The sequence below is a fragment of the Agelaius phoeniceus genome, chromosome 7 (assembly GCF_051311805.1).
Source record: "Agelaius phoeniceus isolate bAgePho1 chromosome 7, bAgePho1.hap1, whole genome shotgun sequence".
Lineage (NCBI taxonomy): Eukaryota > Metazoa > Chordata > Aves > Passeriformes > Icteridae > Agelaius > Agelaius phoeniceus.
This window is the reverse complement of record NC_135271.1, coordinates 25,088,226-25,111,632: the sequence shown is the minus strand read 5'-3', so window position 1 is coordinate 25,111,632 and position 23,407 is coordinate 25,088,226. Positions and strand designations below refer to the sequence as shown.

At 37.0% G+C, this 23,407-nt stretch overlaps 1 protein-coding gene across 1 annotated transcript in view; it reads right to left on the bottom strand.

The window, feature by feature from the left end:
- Positions 1-22,900, bottom strand: part of DYTN (dystrotelin) — a 77,313-nt gene extending 54,413 nt beyond the window's left edge. Inside the window, exons 1-15 of the mRNA XM_054636791.2 lie at positions 22,362-22,900; positions 19,751-19,797; positions 17,643-17,717; positions 16,497-16,698; positions 14,365-14,450; positions 13,711-13,799; positions 12,963-13,034; positions 12,454-12,617; positions 11,486-11,597; positions 9,221-9,366; positions 7,487-7,655; positions 5,745-5,815; positions 3,583-3,742; positions 2,493-2,964; positions 1,800-1,947 (exon numbers count right to left, since the gene is read on the bottom strand). Of these exons, the coding sequence (XP_054492766.2) occupies positions 1,844-1,947; positions 2,493-2,964; positions 3,583-3,742; positions 5,745-5,815; positions 7,487-7,655; positions 9,221-9,366; positions 11,486-11,597; positions 12,454-12,617; positions 12,963-13,034; positions 13,711-13,799; positions 14,365-14,450; positions 16,497-16,698; positions 17,643-17,717; positions 19,751-19,769 (1,941 nt within the window). The 5' untranslated portion in view covers positions 19,770-19,797; positions 22,362-22,900 and the 3' untranslated portion in view covers positions 1,800-1,843. The remainder of the gene's footprint in view (positions 1-1,799; positions 1,948-2,492; positions 2,965-3,582; positions 3,743-5,744; positions 5,816-7,486; positions 7,656-9,220; positions 9,367-11,485; positions 11,598-12,453; positions 12,618-12,962; positions 13,035-13,710; positions 13,800-14,364; positions 14,451-16,496; positions 16,699-17,642; positions 17,718-19,750; positions 19,798-22,361) is intronic.
- Positions 22,901-23,407: the final 507 nt, after the last annotated feature.

Below are 23,407 nucleotides of genomic sequence, written 5' to 3'. Positions count from 1 at the left end.
AAAAAAAAACCAAGAGCTCTCAGTTTGAGATGAAAGTAGATCTGCTATACAGGTACATTTAAAAATGTCACTGTGCTTAAAGACAGGATATTACCTCCTACCACTGTTCCTTATCAAATTCATGGCAGATCTTTGTGTGAACTAGGATTGTTTTTACAGATATTGTTCCTGGCTTACTGTTTTTCAGTGAGAGTGTGTCAGAAGAAGGATGGGATGAACATGTCTGACTGAAATTCCTTCACTGTCATCTGAACTGAATAACAGCAAAATAAAGACCTTGTGATTTTGTCCCCTTCATCTTACAGGGATCTGTGAGCTAAACAACTGCTTCTTAGCATGGAAAACAATTCTTTAAGTCTTTACATAATGACATGAAAAAACAATTCATGGTAGTTCAGGAGTATCTATTTGTAAGAATTTGTGCTCCAGGTCTGTTTAATGGTGCTTCACACCAAACCAGCATTTGTCAGTTGCTACTGTTTCCAACCAAGTTGAATTCAGATGCACACACTAGAAGGAGATTTAAAGCCTCATCAGAAGCTGACCATAATCAACAAGTAGGTTCCTTGGATTGTTGTGTGTGTCTCTGGGCACTGGCATATTGCAAAAGCTACAAGCTTCTATCTCACGGTATATTTATTTATGTTATGATATGAGTATATCCACTTTCTATTTACCTCATCACTATTTGTTCTCTGGGTCCTCCCTCCTCCCTCAATAAGTTTCTTTTTTTTTAATTTTCACCCTCTTTACACTACCTTTGCTACAGACAAACCACTTGTTAGCTTCCAATAGCATACCATTATTTCTTGCTGCAAATTCTCGAGTATTTGCAGTACATGTAATTCAGGCCTCCTTTGACCAAAACTAGCAGAAAGAATGAGGAATGTTCATTAATCTCACTACCACAGTGTAAGGTCTTTCAAGAAAATGGCTGAGCTGCTACCAACAGAAAAGAAGATTTCTAGCCTCTTTAATGAGTCAGGCAGCCCCTTTATCTTGATGATTATAACTCATTCTGAAAAATACAACACAAGGAAAATCTATGTGGAAAATCTGTGTAGAGTTCTGCTAAGCAGCTTTTCTTAAGCCCTATGCTTTTCATTAGCCTTTTCAATCACATCGGCCTAAACACTCTTTGATTATATATGAAACAAAGCTTCAGAAAATTTACCTAATTTTTGTCCCAGAGCTTCCAAAAATATTTTGGTTTTACCCAAATGAAATTTATTTTCTTTGTCATCACAGAAAAAATCCTGTAAAAACTTGGGCTATTTTCTTTCTTGGCAAGCTGGTATCGTTTCAGTGACATAATTAAAATCCTTAAAGGTATGCAAATTTTCTTGAACCCTAACTGGTTTTGAGCATATACAAACATAGTTATTTACTATTTTTATGCACCTCCTGCCAAAGAACCATAGTAAATAACTGACTGTACATTTTTTTCTCTCCGAAGTGGTACTGAATAATTTCAATTTCTCAGGTCTTTAAAATCCTTCTGTACACTACAGGAAAAAGTGTTTTCCTTGTTGCTGGCATCAACAAGAAATAGAGCGCCATTCCAAGGAAGTAACTCAACTATGTGATATCAACAGCTAAAGAGAGAGAAATGGGCAATTGTTTGCACTGCTGAGGAAGTCACAGCACAGCAGCTGGAAATCACCAACAGAAAAGGAATATAGCTCCCCAGAATCCTCCAGGTGAAGGCTCTAAATGCAGAAACCTGTCATGCTGTGTTATTACAGGCAACATCTGAGACACTTTAAAGAATCTCTTTTAAGAGACACAGGATCAATTACCTTTAAGTAGTTCAGTGAAGTTGTAAGGTGAATGGTAGTTTCCATCACTTACAAGCTGGTGAAATTACTTGGTTGATGAGGTCAGAAAAGGATCTGCAAACATGCTCAGCTGTAGAGAACAACTCCTGGTGCAAAGCAGTTTGTTGGGCTGAAAAGCAGAATAAATTTTAAGTCTTTCGAAGCTTTTGGATGCTGACAGAGCACTAGAAAACTCTTAATGAATCTCTAACATAACTCTGTAAAAGCACCAGCTTTTTTTGTCATATTCCATGTTACATCCTCATTATCAAAAGTGAGGCATCCTGAATGTTGAACAAAGCTCTGCTGTGTAAGACCTTTGATTACGAAGGGATTTTGTACTGCTGGAAGTCTCCTAGGACTAGAGTTATAGTTACAGGTCACAGAAGTGGCAAGAGCAAAAACCTCTCATGCCCTCACCAGTTTAAGTTTGCTCCTTAACTGACTGCCAAGACTCATTATCTCTTAGGAGCTTTGACTCATCCAATTCCAAATCAGTCTGAAATTAGGGGCTATATTTGGAATATGCTCTACCTTACTATATAGAATAATACTACATAGGCTAAAGGAAGATTCTGAGTTTCCTCTGAGGGTTACATGACTATGAACAATATTATGGAATAAATGGGATGAAGGTAAGAAAACACAGTGACAAGATGACTGGAGAACTTATACCTGGTTGAGTTTGGAGAGACAACGTGTCCTTCAGTTTCATCATTAGTAGTTCCAATTCCTTTCTCACTTCCTTCTCATCAGGTGGTATCTGCATTGCAGTGGGAATAAGAACTGTATTCCCCATTCCACCAAGAGAGTTTTCTGTCAGTTTAGGCAGATATGTTTGTTTCTCTTTTGCTTGTTTATGCTGTCCCATAAAGGGTTTGTCACTCTGCAGGGACACTGACTCCAGTGGGTCATCTGAGAATGTGAAGTCCACTGCAGCAGGAACCTCAGGTGTCTGTAAAAGCTGCCTTCTATTCACAGAGTTTGGGGGATTCAAAGATTTCCATTCTGCACATGTTCTGAAAATAGGCCTTATTTGGACAGGATTTAATTCACTCTGCATTCTCCTTTCCAACAGAACATGTGGATTTCTTGGCATTGTATTATGACACTGTGCAAAAGGATGTTCTGATGACTGCAACATGGTCTACAATAGACAAAACACAGAAAATAAATTGTAAAAATAATTGGTATTTCAGTTTGCCAGTAGTACTAAAATAGTATTGCAGAAAATGCTACAAAAAAGCTGTAGGAGGAAAGTATGTAAACATTTTCTGTGAAACAAGAGCCTTTTAAGAATCTCAGAAATAATTATAATGATAAGAATCACTATAATTGAAAACAAATAAAATATTTTCTATAAGATGTCTGTATTACATCCCAGTAAAAGACAGCAATTAGGAATGACATTATATTTATTCAATGCCAGCACTTTGACTCTTCTCTAAAGAACAGACTGCAATGAAGTATCTAACACTTCTGTTGGAAACTCTTACTGGAATATTCATTATTTTCATTGCAGTAGTATTTAAATGTGCTAATATGGATATCTGTGCTAGTTGCCAGATATGCACAGAATGACAAGAACATACATACTGCCAAGACCTTATCTGCTTTCTCTGAAGAGAAGAGCCTAAGATGACTGAAAATACAATTGGAAGGTGTATGAAATGGTATTAAGAGTGCTGGTCTACAGGAAAAGCAGTTGTTAGTGTTCAGTAATGGCTCATAGCTGTGACAATTCTTGATATATATATCACTATACCTTTACTTCTTCCTTCATGTGCTGCAGCGTCATTTGCAGGTTTTCATGGCTTACAATCAGGCTTTGCAGTTTTGCCTCTATTTTGCAGCTTTTTTCTTCCTGGCAGTTATGAAGAAATTGCATTTTGTCCTTCCATTTGTTGAACTTCTTTTTCATATGCCTACCAGAGATACAGGAGGGTGGGATTTTTGCTAGACCAGACATACACAAATATATACATTCATGGAAATGAGCAAACACTTTAGCACAAACTTTATCCCCTTTACTAGTTCAGGAAAATTTTGTCAGCTTTGGTGTTAGAGGCCAATATTTCAGAAGCTGGACTGTATCCATGGAATTAGCAAGAACATGAGTATTCCAAATGAGGAAATATGGGAGCTGAGTAGAACTGTGGCCACATCTGAACATTGCATCTTGGGGTTTTACCTTTCCCACAAAGGTGGCTGCAACAGGAGAAACAATAGCAGTTTCTCTGCATAGAAGCAAACTACTTATAGCAACTCCCTGACCTGCAAAAGATTCCCATTACATGCATGGGCAACAATGAAGTAAAAGCAGGTTCTGCCCCTTTGATAGAATTTCTTCTTGCTGGTGGTATTCTCTGCAGTTTCTTCAATGATTCCAATAGCTTTCAAGCACAGGCCATTTTGAAAAAACACTCTAATTTTTGCAATCAGAAGTGCCACCCTCCTATGTACAACAGAGATTTAGAAATTACCTACTCAGAGCACACTACGACAGAAATACCACCCATAATTCTGTTCTAGTTGTGATTTCTCTAAGAAGTCAGGGTAGAAATAGTTTTGCTTTCCTCACAGCTGAGGTGCAGACAGTAAAGTTTGTTAACACTACAGTAATGAACCAACACAGATCTGAAATAGTTATCTGGCATGTTTAGTTACATTCAGAAGTTCACCTGATCCACTTTCTGTGGTAATGCTTTGGCTTAGAGACAACAGCCCCATCACTTGAATTATGCAAGATTTTTCTGAATAGGACAGCAAGTCAGACCATTTAAAATTAAAATTAATACTACAGTGGTCCCTTATAACAACATTTAAGGGGTCCTCACTGTAAAATGCTGTCATCCTTTGACTAACTCAGAGTCTAGTTCTGAAAACAGACAGGTGAATGCTGGAAGACAGACAAGAATAAGGAGTTTCCCATGAGTAATGTGATTCATTTACCCAGTCCTATGATAAGCTCTGGGTCAGAGCAGCATTATAGGAGCAGGCATCCCAAATATCCTCTCAGCGATTCCTAATCTAAAGGAAAGCTGAAGATCTTTGCCATATCTCTTTATTTTCCCAAGTGAGAACAGACCCACAATGAAATTGAAATTGTTTAGCTCTAATCTTGGAGTGCTCTTTTGTGAACTTGGAGCAGGAATTGTACTTGGAATGAAACAGAACAGGAACAGAGAGAACTGAACATACTGAAGGAAATAAAGAGAATAAATTCAGGATTGAATTCTACACTTTACTGTAATTCCATCATTTTCAGTGGTCATAGGCATGGTTATATAGAGCACATTTATATACAACTACAAAAATGAACAGGGGGAAGGCAAAAATGCAAGTCAAAGGTAAGCATCATAGCTCACACACCAACTTCCCCCCTGCCATGCCACCCAAGCAAACAAGTCTCCCAAGAGATTTTTAATTTAGGAATTAATATTTTACAGTGTCAAAGATTTGACTATCAGAGGGAACTTCCATACCTATAGTATTGTATTCATCCTATTAATCTCTATTTGTTGTACAGCATATTTTTTAGAAATAAATTCTACTTTGATTTAAAAGCTTCATGCAAATTATGAAATTTGTTTTGATTAAGCCGTATTCAGAGAAAAATTTGAAAAAGTATGCTATTCTGACATTTTTATCTGGATGAATCTTTTTGTCTAAAAATTCCTTTTAGAAATGTAAACTAGCAATTGCAGAAACACTGATGAAACAAAAAATGTTTTGTTTTGCCATTGTTTTTCCAGTGATCTTCATCTAAAATTTTAATTGCTGAGGTTTCATTATTCATCCTCATTTGATAGGATTTTTTAAGCCTAAAAATCTCCAGAGTATGGAAAAGTCATCTATCTTCTAGTCCTCCAGCTGGCGCAGCAATGCCCACCAGTCTTCAGTGAATTTACTACAGCATTTACCTACCTGCTATCGCTGTGAATGCTTTTAATGGATTCATGCATTTTTAACACATCTGCTTCAAAAGAGGCTATTGCCTAAAAACGAAAGGAAGTATCTGTTCATAACTTTATCAGCAATAGCATTTCATTTTTATATGCAAGTTTTATTATAGGAGTGCATGGCAAATTTTGGATCTGGCGGATCTACAGATTTACTAGTTAACCTTTTTAATTATTGTATTGTAATCAACTGATGCATTAAAGTATTTCAAATGGCTGGAAAATTTATTCTATAGAACAAATTCTTTGTTCTATGACAAATTTAAGTGTATGAGAATTTGTTTGAAAATAGAACAAAATCCATATTCCTGATTTCTGCAAAATCAAATATTCTGATTTGGGAACAATCTCTCTCAAGTCCCACAGCTGCTTTGAGACAAGAAGATGTTGAAAGAGACTGTATGTAGAAGAGAAAAGAGAAACTCCTGGTCTTTAAATGGAAGTAGCATTCTCTGGACCATGCAGAGAACAGTAGCCCAGAAGTCAGGGAGACAAACACTTTCCAGCTAGGTTACTTTTGAGCCATGATATAAGTTGGGCAGGAATCAGGGCTGCCAGGAAATTAAGAGCTGGATCACCCAGGACCTCCACACTCATAGATTCTATTAAAAGCGATCATTGGACTTACTGTCCACATCTTTTCAATCAAAGTGGAAATCATCTGCACTATAAGATCCCAGAAATCAGTATAAGACTGCTCAAAAAGAATTCTCAGCCCAGATAGAAAATAAACAAGAGAGCAAATCATCTGACAGAATCCCAGCACAGGGATGCAAGTCCTGTCCTGCTGTTTTCTAAAATGACAAATGCCAACCGTCAAAATTCTATGTTTAAGAAACGTCTGCCCACAACATCTCGTGTAGATATCTGCTGGCTGGCACTGTACCTTGAGCTGGGCAGCAGAATTCTAAAAGACAGGTCTTCCAAAGGGCAGCACAGGATTAGCAGCCAAAGGAGTGACCTGATACACACAGGCTAGTATTGTGTTACTGCACCCCTTGGCTCCTGGGAAGAACAAGATGAGTGGATGACACAAACTAGTTTGAACACAACCCAGTGTTGCCTGTATTCTGAGTAAGTGCACAGCTACCAACCTCTCAAAAATATAGAAACAAAAAATTGGTATGTACTTTTTTTTAGCTACACTGTCCTACCCACTCTTTTAACATTGTTTCTTTGGAGGAAAGCTGGGAATGGATTAATAGAGACCTTTTGTGCTTTAGCTATTTTAGTTGGAGTGGACACTGCTCTGAGTTTATCCTAAGAGGGCCCATTCTGTCCTCTTGCTATTTCCATGGTAACAAAAATGGCCTGAGTCTGATAAGAATTCAGGCATTCTTCTTTGACATTTGCTTGCAGTCAGAAGACATGATGGCCTTTCTTACTGTCAGAATAGCGAGAGGACTCCAGACTCGTCTAGACTTTAGCATGCTACTCTACGACATCTCAAAAAACCCCAAAGCAAATATTCTTACAGGTGCTTCTGAAGGTCATGAAAGTCAAGGAGTTAGTCACTAATCTTTGGAAGACAACAAATTCAAATTTCACTAAGTTTTCCAATTCCACATTTTTCACTGTAAGTGAGGAATTAACAGAAAGGTGAAGCTGCCCATTACATTTTCACTGAAATTAGAAGGCAATTAGATAATTAACTTGCTAGCTCTCCTTCACAGCTTTAGCACTATTACTGCTTCGTGTTTTGCTCACCTGAGCTATTGTCTTGCCTTGCTCTGGTGTCATCTTGTTATTCTCGCTCTTCTGCATTACAGTTCTGTTTTCAAGTATGAACCTGGGTGACTCTGGGACACAACTGTCCATGGTGAAAGACATCTTTTCAGGACCAGGTAGTGATGAAGCACTGAATTCCACAGGAGGACTGTATACCAACAGAGAAGTAATGAGTAAGGAAGGGATCAGGACTCATTGTTTTTCTACCCAGGAAGACCCAAATGCAGAAAATGAATGCAGTCTAAATAGACAGACAGATGTGCTATTGACTAAGCAAGAAGTAAAGTTTAGCTATGCCCGCTGGCATATTTTGTTTAAAAGAATGAAATTCCTGAAAACAAATTCCACTCTCCCAACAGAATCTCAACAACAGGTTGTTCTTTCCACCCATTTATTCTCAGTGCAATTTGCTGCTTTGTTTTTTGCTCCATTTAGCCAAGAGTTAAATATATTAGGAAATTCAACTACAAAAAAATAACAAAGTATCCTGCTGTTGAGTCCATCATATGCTAGGAAAAGCCTAGATATTTATCAGCCCCACAGTGACACCTGTAACCAGAAGCCTCAAATTCTTCTTTGTCTCATTGCTACCCAAGCAGTAGGTAAGCAAACCCCCACAGAATTTAAGAGAAATCTCAATTGATTCCAGAAAGATTAAATTACATTCAAAATGATTAAATATTGTTTTGTTGCTGAATACAGGAGAGGAAGTATTAGCAACAAAAGATGTTTTGCATTTCACCACGTTCTAAAAACAAACACTGAAATAATATTCTCCCTGAGGATCACTGTAACTATCATCCATTGGTCTTATAGTATATAAAAAATTGTTTTCTAACAGAAAACCTACCAGAGTAGCACAATCCAGATTAATGAATAGATTTTTCTCCTCCTTCACATAAAGATGAAATTAATTATTTTAGAGAGGACTGACCATTTTTTCCCTATTTCAGCCTCACTGTAGCCTCACTGGGAGAACAAAAGATGCAAGACAGTTGCTAGATCTTTAAACAAATAGGAAGGAATCTCACCCTTTGTATGTTTCTATAATAATTCCCTTCAGTTTCTATACTGAAGTATCAATCAAAATCTCATAGCAAGGAAAGAGAAGTTATTGGGAAAAATCTCAACATAACCTTCAATGCTCATTATTAACCACTGTTATGAGTGGAAATACAGTAATGACTTTAAATATTAACCAAAGCACACAAAAAAACTGGTCTGAAAGAAGAGGAATGGTGAGATCATCTATGCGCTATTGTGAGCGATTCCACAGGTCTGCAATTTAGAGGGACTTGAGTAGAATGCCTGCCAGTAAATGCACTGTGGGTCACATGCGGGAAGTATTCACAGTTAATTTCCAATGGATTTGTCACAGAGGAGGTGCTTAAGAACCCATGCAGTTGTAAAGGTAGTAAATATTTGCAATGCTTGGCCCTAGACTGAGTATAAGAAATGGAACAGAGTGAAAAATACAACATGAGGAAGGAGGGAAGCACAATACAAGCCTGTTATATTTTATAAGACAACTGATCATTAGGTTAAGCTACAGAACAATGTGCAGCAACTTCTCAGTTATTCTTTCCCTTTTTAATAGAAAAATCATGACATGGTATCTGTCATAACAAGATCCCTTACTCAAAGGACATAATCAAGCAATATCCCACAGCCTGACATTCAGAGATTATAAATTCATCTGACACCAAAACTCACAAAGTCTTTTTGGGAGCAGGGAAGGGCCTCTCCTCCACTGACTCCAGAGCTGTCCTTCTCTGAGCCTCTTTTCTTCTGCAGCACTCTTGGAACAGGTTGTTCCTGATGGTGCGCAGAAAGTGCTTTGCATTTGCCTTTGCGGACATCTATTGGAACAAGGGATAATAAAGAAGAAAGTGACTTTTCAAACAGATGCTGCCCAGAAACAGACATATTCCAAAGCAAAGGTCCATCTGTTCATCATCTGATGAGGCTCATGGCTGCTATCTGAGCCCTAGAAGGGGAGCTGAGGTGGGTAATGCTTGCAGGACCACAGGCAAGAGCAGCTCCAATTCTTTTAGGCAAAATACTGACTGGATCAAAGTCAGGCAGCCTGGAAATGCCTAAACACTTACAATGATTAAGCTCACAGTCACAACAATAATTCTGCTGACTAGTATCAAAGGAAGAAATACTTTTATACTTGTAGAAAGCATTTGTAGATATAGTCTTCCATGGCTCACATCCTCCTCACACAGAATACAGTAAAATACACATCCATTTATCACAGGAGTGTCAGGCTCATGTATAACAACTAAGCTCAGTAGCTGTATTATTGGAGGGCACCAACCAGTTCTGCCCCAGGTGACTGCTGCAGAACATGGGGTGAGCCCTGACAGGCTGAACAGGAAAACAAAGAAAACACACTGCATGCCTCCTAGTGCTTCTCAACGTGGTAGTAACATTACCACAAGGTGTCAGCACGGTAAGGAAAAACTGATGGTATTTCAAACCCCCACTCAGCAGCTCAATCTCTGATAAAGACAGTGTGAAAACTTACCCAGACAAGACGGCGTCCGCTAAGAGTGGAAGGTATGGGGATGGCAACTTACTGCTGATTATTTTATGTCCCATACAACAGATACAAAAATGGTATCTGTCATAGTGAGTAGCTTATCTTTTAAACTTTGGTATCAATTTTGGCCGGTATTGTAATATTTGGCCTATAAAGTAATATTTACAGAGTTTGTGTTAGAGTAGGGCTTCATAAAGGAAATCTAAATTCAGTGATTCAATTGCAATTCTGCAGCAACAATGTGGCTGCAATCCAGGCTGCAACATCTCCTGCCTTGGTTTATCTCTCGTCCTTCCTTCTGGTGCTTCTACAAACACACATTCCCATTCACTCTCAATCCACACTAATTTTAAGGTCTCTACTTAGAAATCTCTTCATGAGGAGTTTAGTTAACTTTTGATTTCCCTACTTTCTCACAGATGGAGTATGAGAAAGAATATTTGAAGGACTGAACTGTTATTTTTAATGCAGATATTGAGCATCCAGATATAATTTCTCACAATGTTAGCAACAGGGTTTTGTTTTCAGAAAGAGAGCAATGAAGTGGCAAGAGTTTAATGCTACCCCAGACAAAGGGTGATTACAAGAGCAGTCTAACAGTCTTTAGTTTTAGTGCAAACACTGGCTACCCAGGTATCTTTCACATTAACTGCAGAGGATTGGGAAGGAGAACAGGAAGTACAGGTTTCTAGGGAAACTTTCCTAAATACTTTTCAGCTCATTTACTGGAACAGAAGGATACAGTTATACAGATCCACAAAAAGCCCATCTGCTGCTGTGTGCAAGATCTGGAATCTCCTCCTCAAAGGAGAAGCTGGTCTTCCAAATACAAATTCCTAGTGGTGTACTTTGCCACTAGTGTGATGATAGCACAAGTTGCCCCTGTAACAGAGTCCAGGCATGTGATCTTAGTTGGGCACGTGTTGCCTCTTTGTGCTGTATCCCTAACTGACAGAGACAAATGAGTCAGAAATGTTTACAGTAAAGTGGAAATGAAGACATTCAGAAAAGATAGAAAAGAAAGACATTTCATGCAGGAGTTTGTATAACTTTAGGATTAATGAATTTCTGGATGAGTCTGCATTGGGATTGAGATGAAGGAACATTGGGACATTGAGGGGAATTTTCATAGGTTTAAGGATTATCTGCTAACAGAAAATTTGCCATAAAACTTCTTAAGATGAAGACTTGCACTTGGATATTCATAGCTCTATTCAGTTACTTCAGAACAGAGTACTCATTCTAAAGTTAGAAGCCTTCTTTTGTCCTTTCCCTATCTCCCTGTTCCCAAACTAATAATGCTAATATGTCATGGCCATTATGGCTAATACACAGATAACTTTGAAATGCTTGTAGTTCAAGAATCCACTGCCTATTTGCCTCCATGAAGAACCTCAACAGGGAAATGAATCAGTACAATAGGAGTCTACCTGCACACAGTGTTCCACAACAGGATGTGATCTCTTATGTGGTTTGCAGAGACGGCCAGTGAAAAAGCAAGCTTGGCAAAGGTCAAAATTGAGGCATTTTAAACAGCGATACCTGTGAGGGAAAATAAAAGGATTTCTTTACCTCCTCACAAATAAGAACTTGGTGTAAGTAAGCTTGATTACTGGAAACCCAGATCCCTAGGCTCTGAAATTCAAAGAAACATCTTTGTTAGAATAATGACTTTCCTCAGCATTTTCTGAATTCAAGTTATTTTTCCCAAATGATTGGGGACTTTTCTCCAAACCGACCAGTGGTTTTGATCTTATTTGTTTGCTGCATTGAAATACAGTCCATGGAAGAAACTGTTATTCTAGCACCATTTCCCATTTTTCATAATGCAGTTACAGCTTCACATGCTTCTTACATACCAACTTAGCTCTATTTGCTGCTTCCATGGAACTGTAATAATGACATAGGATGCATAAACAAAAAACTAAAATTGCAAGAAACTAAACCTGCAAGCTTACAATTAGCGAGAATATAGTAATAGTAAAATGCTTTTCTGAGCATTCTGGTCAGATGGTAATGGATAGTGTTCTTTTTACACCACTCTGCCATTATATAACATTAATTAGATGACAAAGATGCTAAGATGGAAAACTTAACAAGCCAGTTAATACAATTGGTTACAGGAAAAGTAACTAAGAAATGAGATACACAGGTTTAATTGACTTTACCTTTGGACTGCCAGTTTACCTGTGGCCAGTTTTGATGTTTGTGCTAGTGAGCTAAAGAGAAGTAGGATGAAGGCTTGAGCATTAGACTACAGTGGTTCTCTCTATCCTTCTTTTCCTGGTTAAATTAGATTACATCCAAAGCTTGTTACTTAGTACATCAGTTACAGCCTGTAAGGTATGCAAACAATGGTAAGAACTAATTGTGTGGATGCTAAAGACCACTGACACACCTGATGCCTGTAATGGGGAAAACTTTGCAGACTCTGCACCTAGCTTGGTGAGAAACCATTTCCGTGACTGATAATCTGTAACAAGTAGGGAGCCACAGGAGAACAGCAGGCTCTGATCTCAGCCAAGACAGGAATTTTTCTTCCACAATAGCTGCATTCAGAACCTAGAAAAAATACATGTCTCAAGCTCATACATTCACTTGAAAAAAACTGGTGGTGCATCTACAATCTCTAATAAAAGCTCTGATATTGGATTTTGCTGGCATAAATTTTCCATTCATGTAAAATGTTACTGGGTTCTAAAGGTTGTGGAATAAATGCGAGAGTCCTCAGTAGTATCTTACTGAGCATCTTTTCTATCTATACAAATCCTCCCATACTGTGAGACTGATAATCAGCCCTGCTTCTTAAAAGTAGATACTTGGGGATGTTATGTGGTGATACACTTGAAGTTTTAATCAATCAGCAACATTCAGAATAATTTCCCAGGACATCAGAATTTCACTCACCCCATGGAAACAGTCATGAATCGCAATTTCCACACAAGACAGAGTGCAGCCTTCTCCCACAATGGCTGGGATCTACATCAAGAAGAAAGGCTCAGAAACACCTCAATAAAAAACAGATGTTCCCATCATGCTCTGCTGCGATGGTGACAGCACACAGATGGTGAAGTATCTATAGCAATGCCATTTTACACACTATTCTGAGGAAAGCCCGTTCATATTTATGCCATCAGTATGCAGTTTCACAGTTCAGGGTGTGTCAGAATGATTTGTTTCCAACTCACTTACTGTAATGGATAAACATACTATATTTCCACACTATACTCCTGAAGGACACTGAGTTTAAATCCCAGAGGTCATTTTCAGATCCCATTTTCAGCACCATTTCAGCTGGAAATACCTGTATGCTAAGGCAACTTGCTGCAACTGCAAGCTATTCTAGTGAGTACAGACATCTGAAGTTTGGAGTTGCTTTAGGAACAGTTGTATCCAGCTGTTTCCAGGATCTGTAAGCTCAGGCAACAGGAATGCACAGAGGCATTCACTAATGAAAGTGGTTATTTTGAAAAAAAGGACAGAATTTGATTCTCTTACCTACTTTGCAAGATAGCTCCCTATGTCCACAGTGTCCTATTAACTTCAGTCCCATAAGGTAATCAAACATAAAAGGTATCAACCATGAGGGGTTTTCTTCTGCTAGATCAGCACACTCCTACAAAATCTGTTGAGTAACAGACTGCACTGACATTACCTGATTTAAGTCTGTTAGAAGGCTTCTCAGGGCACTTCGGGTAATCAAGGTCTCCTTCCCATCAGGGACAGCATAAAACTGGAAGAAAGCTGAAAACAAGGAAAAAAACCCTGGAAGCCTGGCAGAGCCTGAACTGTCTTCAAGCTATCTTCAAACTGCTATGGTAATTGCAGTCTAACAAAGAAACCCTTCCAGAAAGTTTCACTATATTTTGTACCTAACAGGCTCTCAGTGACTGCTGTGACCATAGTTCTCCTTACAGTGAGGGAAAGAGAAGGAAAGCAAGGAAAAAAGCAATGAACTCATTCTTACAACATTAGGAAAAATATTTAAATATGTTTATACAAGATGTGCTCTATTTAAATTGTGATTTGCTAATTTAAAACCATGGGGTTTCTGTTATTTTCTGCTAGGCAAATAGAAGCTCTACTTAAATGTCACTACAACCTCTTCTGAGGCTCTCTATTGCAAAGATGGCTACAGATTGTGATTGGAAAGGCTGATGCAGAATAATGCTTTCTCTACAACTAAGCAGTCAATATAATTTACTTTTTTCATGGCAGAGCTTTTATTTTAAAATAAAAAAAAATTACAATGGAAGTTTTCCTCAGTATTCAGTGTTTCAGATAGTGTATAAAATCATACATTTCCTACCTCTGTATTTAGCCAGTAGAGTATCTCCTGAAAGGGAAATTAGGGCAGCTGCAGCAGATCTAGTTCTGACATACCCTGTTCCAGATCTAGGAAAATGAAATAAGTTACACTATTCTCATTCACAGAGAATATAAAGACTGAAACATCTAAAGAATGGAATACTACTATGTAGGAAGAAAACTTCAAAATATGTATCCTTTTATATGTATAAATGTAACCAAAGTAACATTTCAGTAATATTTTATGTCTAGAAGCTTTGTAACTGAAAATAACTGCAGAGTTAACTGTTCCAAGATAACATGCAATCATAAAACAAAAAGAAAACATCTCTTTCAGAGACTTCACATTACAAGTAAAATATAATTTTACATTTACAATGTATGTCCTAAAAAAAAATCTGCTCTTTTTATTGTGGGAAGCCTTCCCAAATACAGTACTGAATAAAGGATACAATCTAAATTTTGCATATATCATCAAGCAGCTCCACTGTGGCCTCAGATCTGCACTAAGCTTCTCTTGGGCTGATTACATTTAATTTCACTGAAAATCAATTTAATCAAAAGGATCTATGCAGGAGCAGGACATTTAGTCTTGACCGTTAGATAATAATAATGTAGATTGATTTAGAACCAAATTTTTTGACATGGGCACCTAATGAAAAACACTAATTTTTTTGTGTAGACAATGCAGACATTAATCAGAAACCACAAATCAGGAAATCTATATTCAAGATATTACTTTTGCAAAGATTCAAAATATCATTACATAAGTGTCTTCAAGAGTCTTTAGATAAACCCACACAGTGTAAAGGTGCAATACAGACTCTAAAGTATGAACTGCATGGGAAATTGTTGTTTTTCCAGAAATTTCAAAGAAAAAAGTCCAAGACTAAAGCTGAAGTACACAATCAAACACCCTTAAGATGTTTATGTGAGCTTATTAAGTAAATACCACAAAAACATGGAAAATTCCTATGTGCTCCTCCTATTAAATACCTTCCAGTGCTAATAGTGGAGAAAAGCACTCTATAGAGAAAGCATGATTAGAAAATTACAAGAAGCTTTTTCTGTCTTATATGCATGTCAAGAAAGTTGTGGAATTCCTTTAAAAAAAAATAGCAGCAAAAATAAAAGGATACTCCAAGACAGTCCTAAGAAAACAGACTAAAAGACTAAGATAGTACTGTTAAGAAGATTCTTCTAAATAATATCCCTACAGCACACAAAAATTGCAAAATACTCTTGATGTTTCTAGTTTTGTTTCTTACTTCAGCATTTATTCTTAGCCTTAACTGATTTTTTACAAAAAAAATTGATAAAGTGGGATTGTAAGAAGTAGTGATCATATGAGTAATGAATAATGATTCAAGAAAAAGTCCTGCAGACCACTTATATCTCATTTACTTTCAGTAAAAACTTTGCTGTGATGTAGAAGGGAAAAATTTCACCTGTGGTAAATAACTTGTACAATGAACTTAATCTGTCTTTTAAATCTGATACAATCCCAAACTAATCCTGCCTTTAGTGAACTAACTCATTCTTTACAAACAATACATAAAAATACACTCTCTGAGGTGTTTCCTTATTATTTTCAGAAACTTTGCTATTCACTGAGCTGCTCAGCTTAGTTATGAGGCATCAATTTTGTTTCATAATTGGTAGATTAACTTTTTAAGCTTGAGGAAAACGATTAACAAAAAGTGACTGGCAAATTCCTGACCTGTGCATGGCTACTGTTCTCCAGAGGCAAATATGGATTCATTTTTAGGAGTGTACCAAAATATCTTGGAAGTCAGAAGAAAAGCTACTCTGTAAAGCTGTTCAGAGAAAAAGCCAGCATGGACTGGTAAAAGTCTGGATTTCCAGATAGTTTTGGGAGCATTTGAGCACCGTGTTTCTGACGCAGTTTTCTGTCTTATATTCCTACTGCTGAACTACTCCTAGTTTTTATACAAAGCAAAACCAATCAAAACGGGAAGATTTCACACAGAAATGGTGTGAGAGTGGTAGAAACAGATAGTCTAGCAATACTTTGGGTGGGAGCTATATGATCTTTAGGGTCCTGTCAAAAAACACATTCTTTGACTCTACGGTACTGCACAATGGATCTACATTTCTTCCTCTTCTTCTCACCTGTCATACATGGCAATCAGCAGGCCCAATGTAAATTCAGCACCTCTTGGATCTACCTGGCCTGGTTTTTCTAACCTTGCCCTTTGGAACAACTTCATCAGCATTGTAGAGATTTGCTGCATGTTCAGAGAAATCCGCTCTTCCCTCTGGCTTTGTTCACTTGATAGGATGTGCTGAATCAGAGAAACGTCAATCAAATCCACTGTGGGAAAATGAAGGAAGAAATTAATGAGGGCCCCTGCCTTTTCATGAATGGAAGCATGACTATTTTTCATCAGAAATCCCTAGCTAAGACAGGTCTGTAAAATGAAGCCTAAAACAGTAACCACATAAAAAGAAAACCAGTACCTGTGGTACTTCCACATTGACACAGAGCATCAGGTAGATAAACCCCATCAGGACTGAGACCAGACTAAATGTATTCATAGAAAATCATCCCCAAATGAAAAATATGTCCAAGGCCAACAAACTAGTCACCTTCTATATGTTACCCTGAAGACCTCATTTCCAATGTTGTGCATTTTCAGCACAAATAAAAAATTCAAGATTTCCATGAAGTTTAGCTCAATATGGAATTTACATCCAGTAATTTCAAAGTGAGCTAGGTGACCAGGGCTTTGTTGCACAACTCTTTCGTGCAACACTGTTGCTTGCACTGAATTCTCCCTAATTTCAAAGACAGGGAGAATAAATACTAACCAGGAGTTTTCTGGTCTATCATGTTCTATTTTGTTCTCATTAATTCTTATAGTCCAGTCAATGCGTTTTCAATAAGCCATGATTATTTCCAATAAATCAGCTCCTAAGAAACACATTAGAATTTGACTTTTCATGACCATAATAATATACAGATAGATTAATAATTGTCAGTTGTATCTACATAGTATTGCTGCAGATTGTAAAAATACTTTGATTCTCTCATAATTTTAGAATTTCACTAATGTATGTCCATTGACATTCAAAAAGAAAAAAAAATCAATTTGTATATGAAGCACTATCTAGAACTTAAGTGTTCATAATCCATTCTGAAACTCCAAGATGGAAAATGAGAGAGCAAAGTAGCATAATAACTCATGGTGACAGCAATGCAAATTTGATACAGATTCTCCTCCCTGTAAAAGCATAGGGTTCTCTTTGGCTACTAACACTGGCAAAGACTTTGTACTGAGCGTAGTTTTAGGGCTGTTCTGTATACGGAGCTCTCAACATCATTGAAGGCCTCTGTGAAAGAAAGCAAACACACATTACAATGGAGTGGTTCATTCAAAACTAACTAAAAATCAAAACAACAAAATTTAGAGTTTCAAGTTGATCAACACTCTGAAGGAATATTTGGGGGGAAAAAAGAAAACAAATAGAAAACATTTTCTTTTTTTAAAAATAATTTTGTGGGGTGAACAGTCTTCTTGTAAACAGTAACACCATCTCTTGTAAAATCAGAATTTAACATAGAGAGCACATCTGTTTCTTTGGGAATCAACTTTATTCATATATCAGAACAAGGCCTATGAGGGTTATGCACTGCACAAACTTTTAGCCAAGATCGTAATGAAATAATATTTCTTCAAACAAATTGGTTTTTTGATCAGAGATGCTCTTCTTCAAGGAACAGTTTGTCAGTTTGCACAACAGGGTTATTGTTTTGGATGCGTATTGTTTCAAGCACCAAACAAATCTTCTGTCAAGATCAACATGTGGGACTCTTGCAGAAGAAGACAAGCCCTTTACCAGAGCAAATTACTTTTGACATCTCTGTTTAGCAAACCCACTAAATCTGCTTGACTAAATCCCATACCCTTATATGATTTCAGCTTATTTATTTCACATCAAGAAAGGATGTTGTTCTGAGTGGAAAGTAAGAGATGCTGACCATGACCTATACCCGATATACCTAGAACTTCAAGACCAAAAAACAAGGCTTGTTCACTAAACTTCAGAAACTAGAAAGGGATTTATCAGTTATCCTTCTGTCCTCAGAGACTCTTTTCTCCCTGTACTTCAGAGAGAGTTACACACAGTTGATTAAGGCTAAAGATAAGCAATAAATATATATAAATGAGTAGAAATAACTCACAAAATACTTCACCTGTTCAGTCTGGAAAGGTGCCAATCTGTGTGCAATGGTTTCCAAGAAATACCACAGATTAATATTAATAGTCAGCAAATTATGGGCTCTTCTGGTTCCCAGATGCTGCCTAAGCTATAGAAAGATGCCAATAACTGCTATACCATCTGTTTAGTCCTGCTCTTGTCATACTATGTTTTGTGATATTATTTGGCGATGCAGTGTAGCATGTCATAGAATGTAAAAAATGAGTTTTGACTTCCACGCATCATCAGATCTCTTTCCTCAATAAACTGATCCAAAGCCTTTTTGAAAGAAACAGAAGAACTCCCACAGTTTTCATTAGGCTATGGATTAAGTTCCAAATGCTTATTCTCAAATACAAATGTTGGAAATATACACATGATTCAACTCAAACACCTTCCATGCACAAGATGATTTTCAAATTGAAGAGAATCTGTTTTAGTAGCCATCTGCTACTTAATTCTAGTCCACCCTTACAAACAAAATGTGGCTTCAAAGCAGGGTATTCTGTGCCTGTCAAGCACAGTTCCAGAATTAACTTGTGGGGACACATAAGTAAAATAGCAAATCATTTTAGAATTATTACTGATGAGAGGCTATTTAGGGACATTAAAATCTTTCATTTCTCGTAGGAAAGGGGCTTCCCCTCTGGACAGAAAACCAGCATGTAATCATTCTGCTGTGGGTCAAATTTCACCTCAAGAAATATAAATGCCCTTTGTAGAGAAGCTGACAAAGGAGCTCCTGCACATCGAGAAGTGGGCTGATTCCTGACATCTTCAGCTGATTACCTGCTATTCTGCATTTTGAGGTGCTCTGTGGCAGATGAGGTGTCCGCTGAAATTTTGCACTCAAAAAGGGAGTGTATGGCCATCTTCATGCCTATCTCAAAGTATGCAAAGCACCTTAGCATTTATTATAAATTAGGGATCATGGCCCTGTGTGCCTGACCATTCCATAAGCCAATGTGATAGTGGCAAGGAAGGTGCCCGGACACATCCAACAATAAAGGTAGGACATCACAGCTCTGTAATTTGTCATTTACGTGCTAAAGCACAGAGATTCTCAAGGTGGCATGATTTCATTAAAATTCAGTAGTTTCTGTTCAAAAAGACACAGAAATGCCTTTTGAGAAAAGTTGGGGAAAAATAAGAAAAATCCTTACCCTGCAAGTCTGGATCCATTTGAAATTACCAGATGGCATTAGGCATTCTATAACAAAACAAACCAAAGTGTAAAACCACATATTCTAGACAGAGACATATTGAACCATTCAAATTAAACCTTTTAATCTGAACAATTCACTGGATGCATTTCAGAAATTAAATTAAACAGAATTACATTAAACAAAATAGTTCTGGTGCCACATGCAGAGAAATGCCAGCAAATGGCAAGCTCTCTGCTCAGCATAAAATAGGAGTAATTCAAGTAACTGCAAAACTGTAGCAGGGCAAAACCAATCCTCAAAACAGTTTTAAGTACAGGAAATGAGATCTTTCACTATTAAGATCTCAGTGTTTACATGCAGGATTACTACATGGTTCAGTGTACAATTTCAGGTCACAGAGGGCACCAGACTCTTCCTCAGATTCACTGATTGCAATTACTTAAAAGTATTTTCTAAAATTTTCAAGCAAAACTAAAGTTTTAGGCTGAGCTAACATTGTTTCTTATTGAGCTGCTATGGAAGGGGAAAACAAAGCTTAACCATGTACATACTTACATTAACAACTGTGAAAGCAAAAGTAGTTATGTCCCTGTAATAGTGGAAACTGAATGTCTTCCCTCAGGATTTATTTCACTAATGCTCTGTACTGCATTGTATTTCCAATCACAGAAATGTAAGTATGAATTAACTAGTAGTAACTATCTTTCAGATAACACTGCAATTGCAAAGCACTAGGTATAATGGATCTAAGTCACACAAGATTCCAAAGGCCATCTATATGGTTTATTGTGGAGAACAAAGGGAAAGTTTGCTAAAATAAATAAAAATTAAATAGTTGGAAATTATTTAAAACTTAAATAATAAATTTGGTGTTAAATCTGAACTTAAACAAATGTTCACTTCTTACATTTTTTCAGTTAGAATCATTGATCATTTTTCATAAACATGACAGAATACTGGACATTTATGAAGCATAAATATTCAATGATCTAAAATTATTTAGTCTACCATAAATATGCTCCTCACCATTTTAATTGGTGAAACCTGCAACTTTGTGTTTCAGTCCCTAAATTTCAGCCATAACCTGAATTTAGATGCTTAAAATACTGAGATACAGATTTGTTTTGATAGTCTTTTTCATTCAAAACTACAATGGCACAGTTTTTACTGTAGTCCTTCTTAGAAAATATAATAGTGGAAAAGAAGCATAATGGCATTTTTTTCATTCTTACTACAGGTTCTGCAAAACAACAGCACTGCCCAGCATTCACACAGGCACATAAGTTTGCCTATAGATATATATTCATATGCAATATATATGAAAATATGATACAACTGTTCCTAAAATAGCTGCAGTAGTAGGAGTCTCTGCATAACTTGACAGAAAAGTTCATGTACGGAAATCAGTGAAATCAGAAGACACAGAGCAATGAATTAAACATAAGTGTTTGGTGAAAGCTACATGTAGCAATCTAGAAGGTAGACTTACAAATGCATAGCTTACCTCCTTTATTTTCTCTGTACCAGAGGTACATAAAATAAAGAAAGTGGACAATGAATGTACGGATTAATGTAAAAATATTCAGGTTAAACTCACTTAAATTAGAACTCATTAGAATTTGCTCACTCAAATAAGAACACATCCACTGAATTACTGAGTTATACAGCATGCATAATATATGAGCGCTTGATACTTACTGTAAGATGACCAGATCTCTGTCCAGTACAACACAATGTCTAACATTTAAATTACCCATATGGAAAAAAACTCTATAGTCTTGTACTAGGGTATTGATAGTCTCAAAGTCAACCATGTGTTTCTGTGTTTTACCAAATTACATCATATCTATGAACCCTCCTTCCAAAAAGTTACAGAAAACATTATTAATGTATGTACAGTATACATTTTCATATACAAAACTCTTTGGACAGTCCAGATCTTGACTGCAGTAGGAGTGCCTGGGTGAAACAAAGAGAATCTACTGCAGTGTTAGCACATGAACACAATGTGAAAGCAGAAGCAGTATCTGCTGCCCATGAAACCTGAAGAAACTTTGCCCATTGATACACTATTTCAGCCAATGTGTTATATTTCAGTTACATGTGTGCTTTAATAGTGAAAAACACTTAAGAAAACAAACAAACAAAATTATGTACAAATACTCAGGAAGGAAATTGTTACAGTTAACAGTCCTGGTCCCATTAACATGAAGACTCTTATGTGCAGAACAAGGATAGCCTTTTTCTTGACTCTTAGTGGAATGTGAAAGAAAAGTTACACTTGATTACTTATATGTGCTTTGTTTGACATACAGGTTCTTAGAATATTAACTTTAGCAAATAAAATGCATTTTGAAGCATGCTACATAATTAAATTAAAGTACAGAGGAAGACGAGCCACGTGAAGTAAGGCAGAAACCCCCCAGCAGATCAATCAACTTTATCACAGAGACTTTTCTTTTGAAATCAGACAACATATGATCAGCATCTTAAATATGCATAAAAGAACCTACAGTTACTTTTGTTTCCTGTGAAGGGTGAAGACATTCTATGTTTTATTCAAAGGCCAAAATTATTTTCTCCTCTTAAATACAGTAGCTGCACTTACCTTCTTCTCATTACTTACTGAAGGTCCAGAAGTCAGATGACACCGCCAGAGAAGTCCAGTAGTTTTACAGCACTTAAAAGTTGACTTCAAGACACAGTTCTAAAGGTTTTGCTTTTAAATTAAAGCTGCTCACAACAAATGCCTAGCAAAGGCCCAGATCAAAGTATCAGGTAATTGTCTAAGCAGTCAAAACAGAGAACACTAATTAATTAGTAATAAATATCCTGAATTATTAAAGATAAAACTTCTTTGATCTTTGTTTCAAAGCTTTTTTTTTTTTTATGGCTGGAGTGCAATATTTCTAAATTGAGAGGCCTTTACCAAGCATCTCTCAGTTGCTGAGAAACTGTTGCTATAGAGACTGAAAATGAGGTAGAAGCTGACACAGTAAGGTAGAAAGCACAGTGTGCTGTAACAAAGAGTTGGGGCAGCTACACAAAGAAGAAAAATAGTAAGCCCTAGTGGTAATGTCCTAGAACTAGAATTGTTCAGACTAACCACAAAGCTCTTCAGTACACCCAAATGCTAGGGTTTATGAGGAATCTATATATAACATTTGTAAGACACATACAACTTAAAGCCCTTTTCATAAATTTTTCAATGGTTACCATAACAGCTAGGTAGTAGGAGTCATCAATACCATGAATATCCAGCATACATAACATGACTTAGGGACTTGGGAAAAAATGTGTCCCAGAAATTGCTTATTACTTATAGAAAACCCAAACTTACTGATGACTAAGTCAATTGCTGTTTTACAGCTGTAACCAACTTTGAATATGCTACCATATTTTAGCTTTCCTATTATTTTTTTCTTTCTTTTTCTCCTAAACAAAAGCTAGGAAAAAAAGCTTTTCCATTCACTAATGCTTCCATGAGGAAAGACCTGAATTTCCCTGCACACCACTAGGCAAATCCAGTCAGAATAATTTAGGATACGTGAGACATCCCAAGCAGCTTTTTCTTTCTGCTCCCAGTTTCTGAGAAGAGAGGTTTTCAGCTGGTGACTCAGAAGTCAGATAGGTCTACTTATATATTGCAGGAAG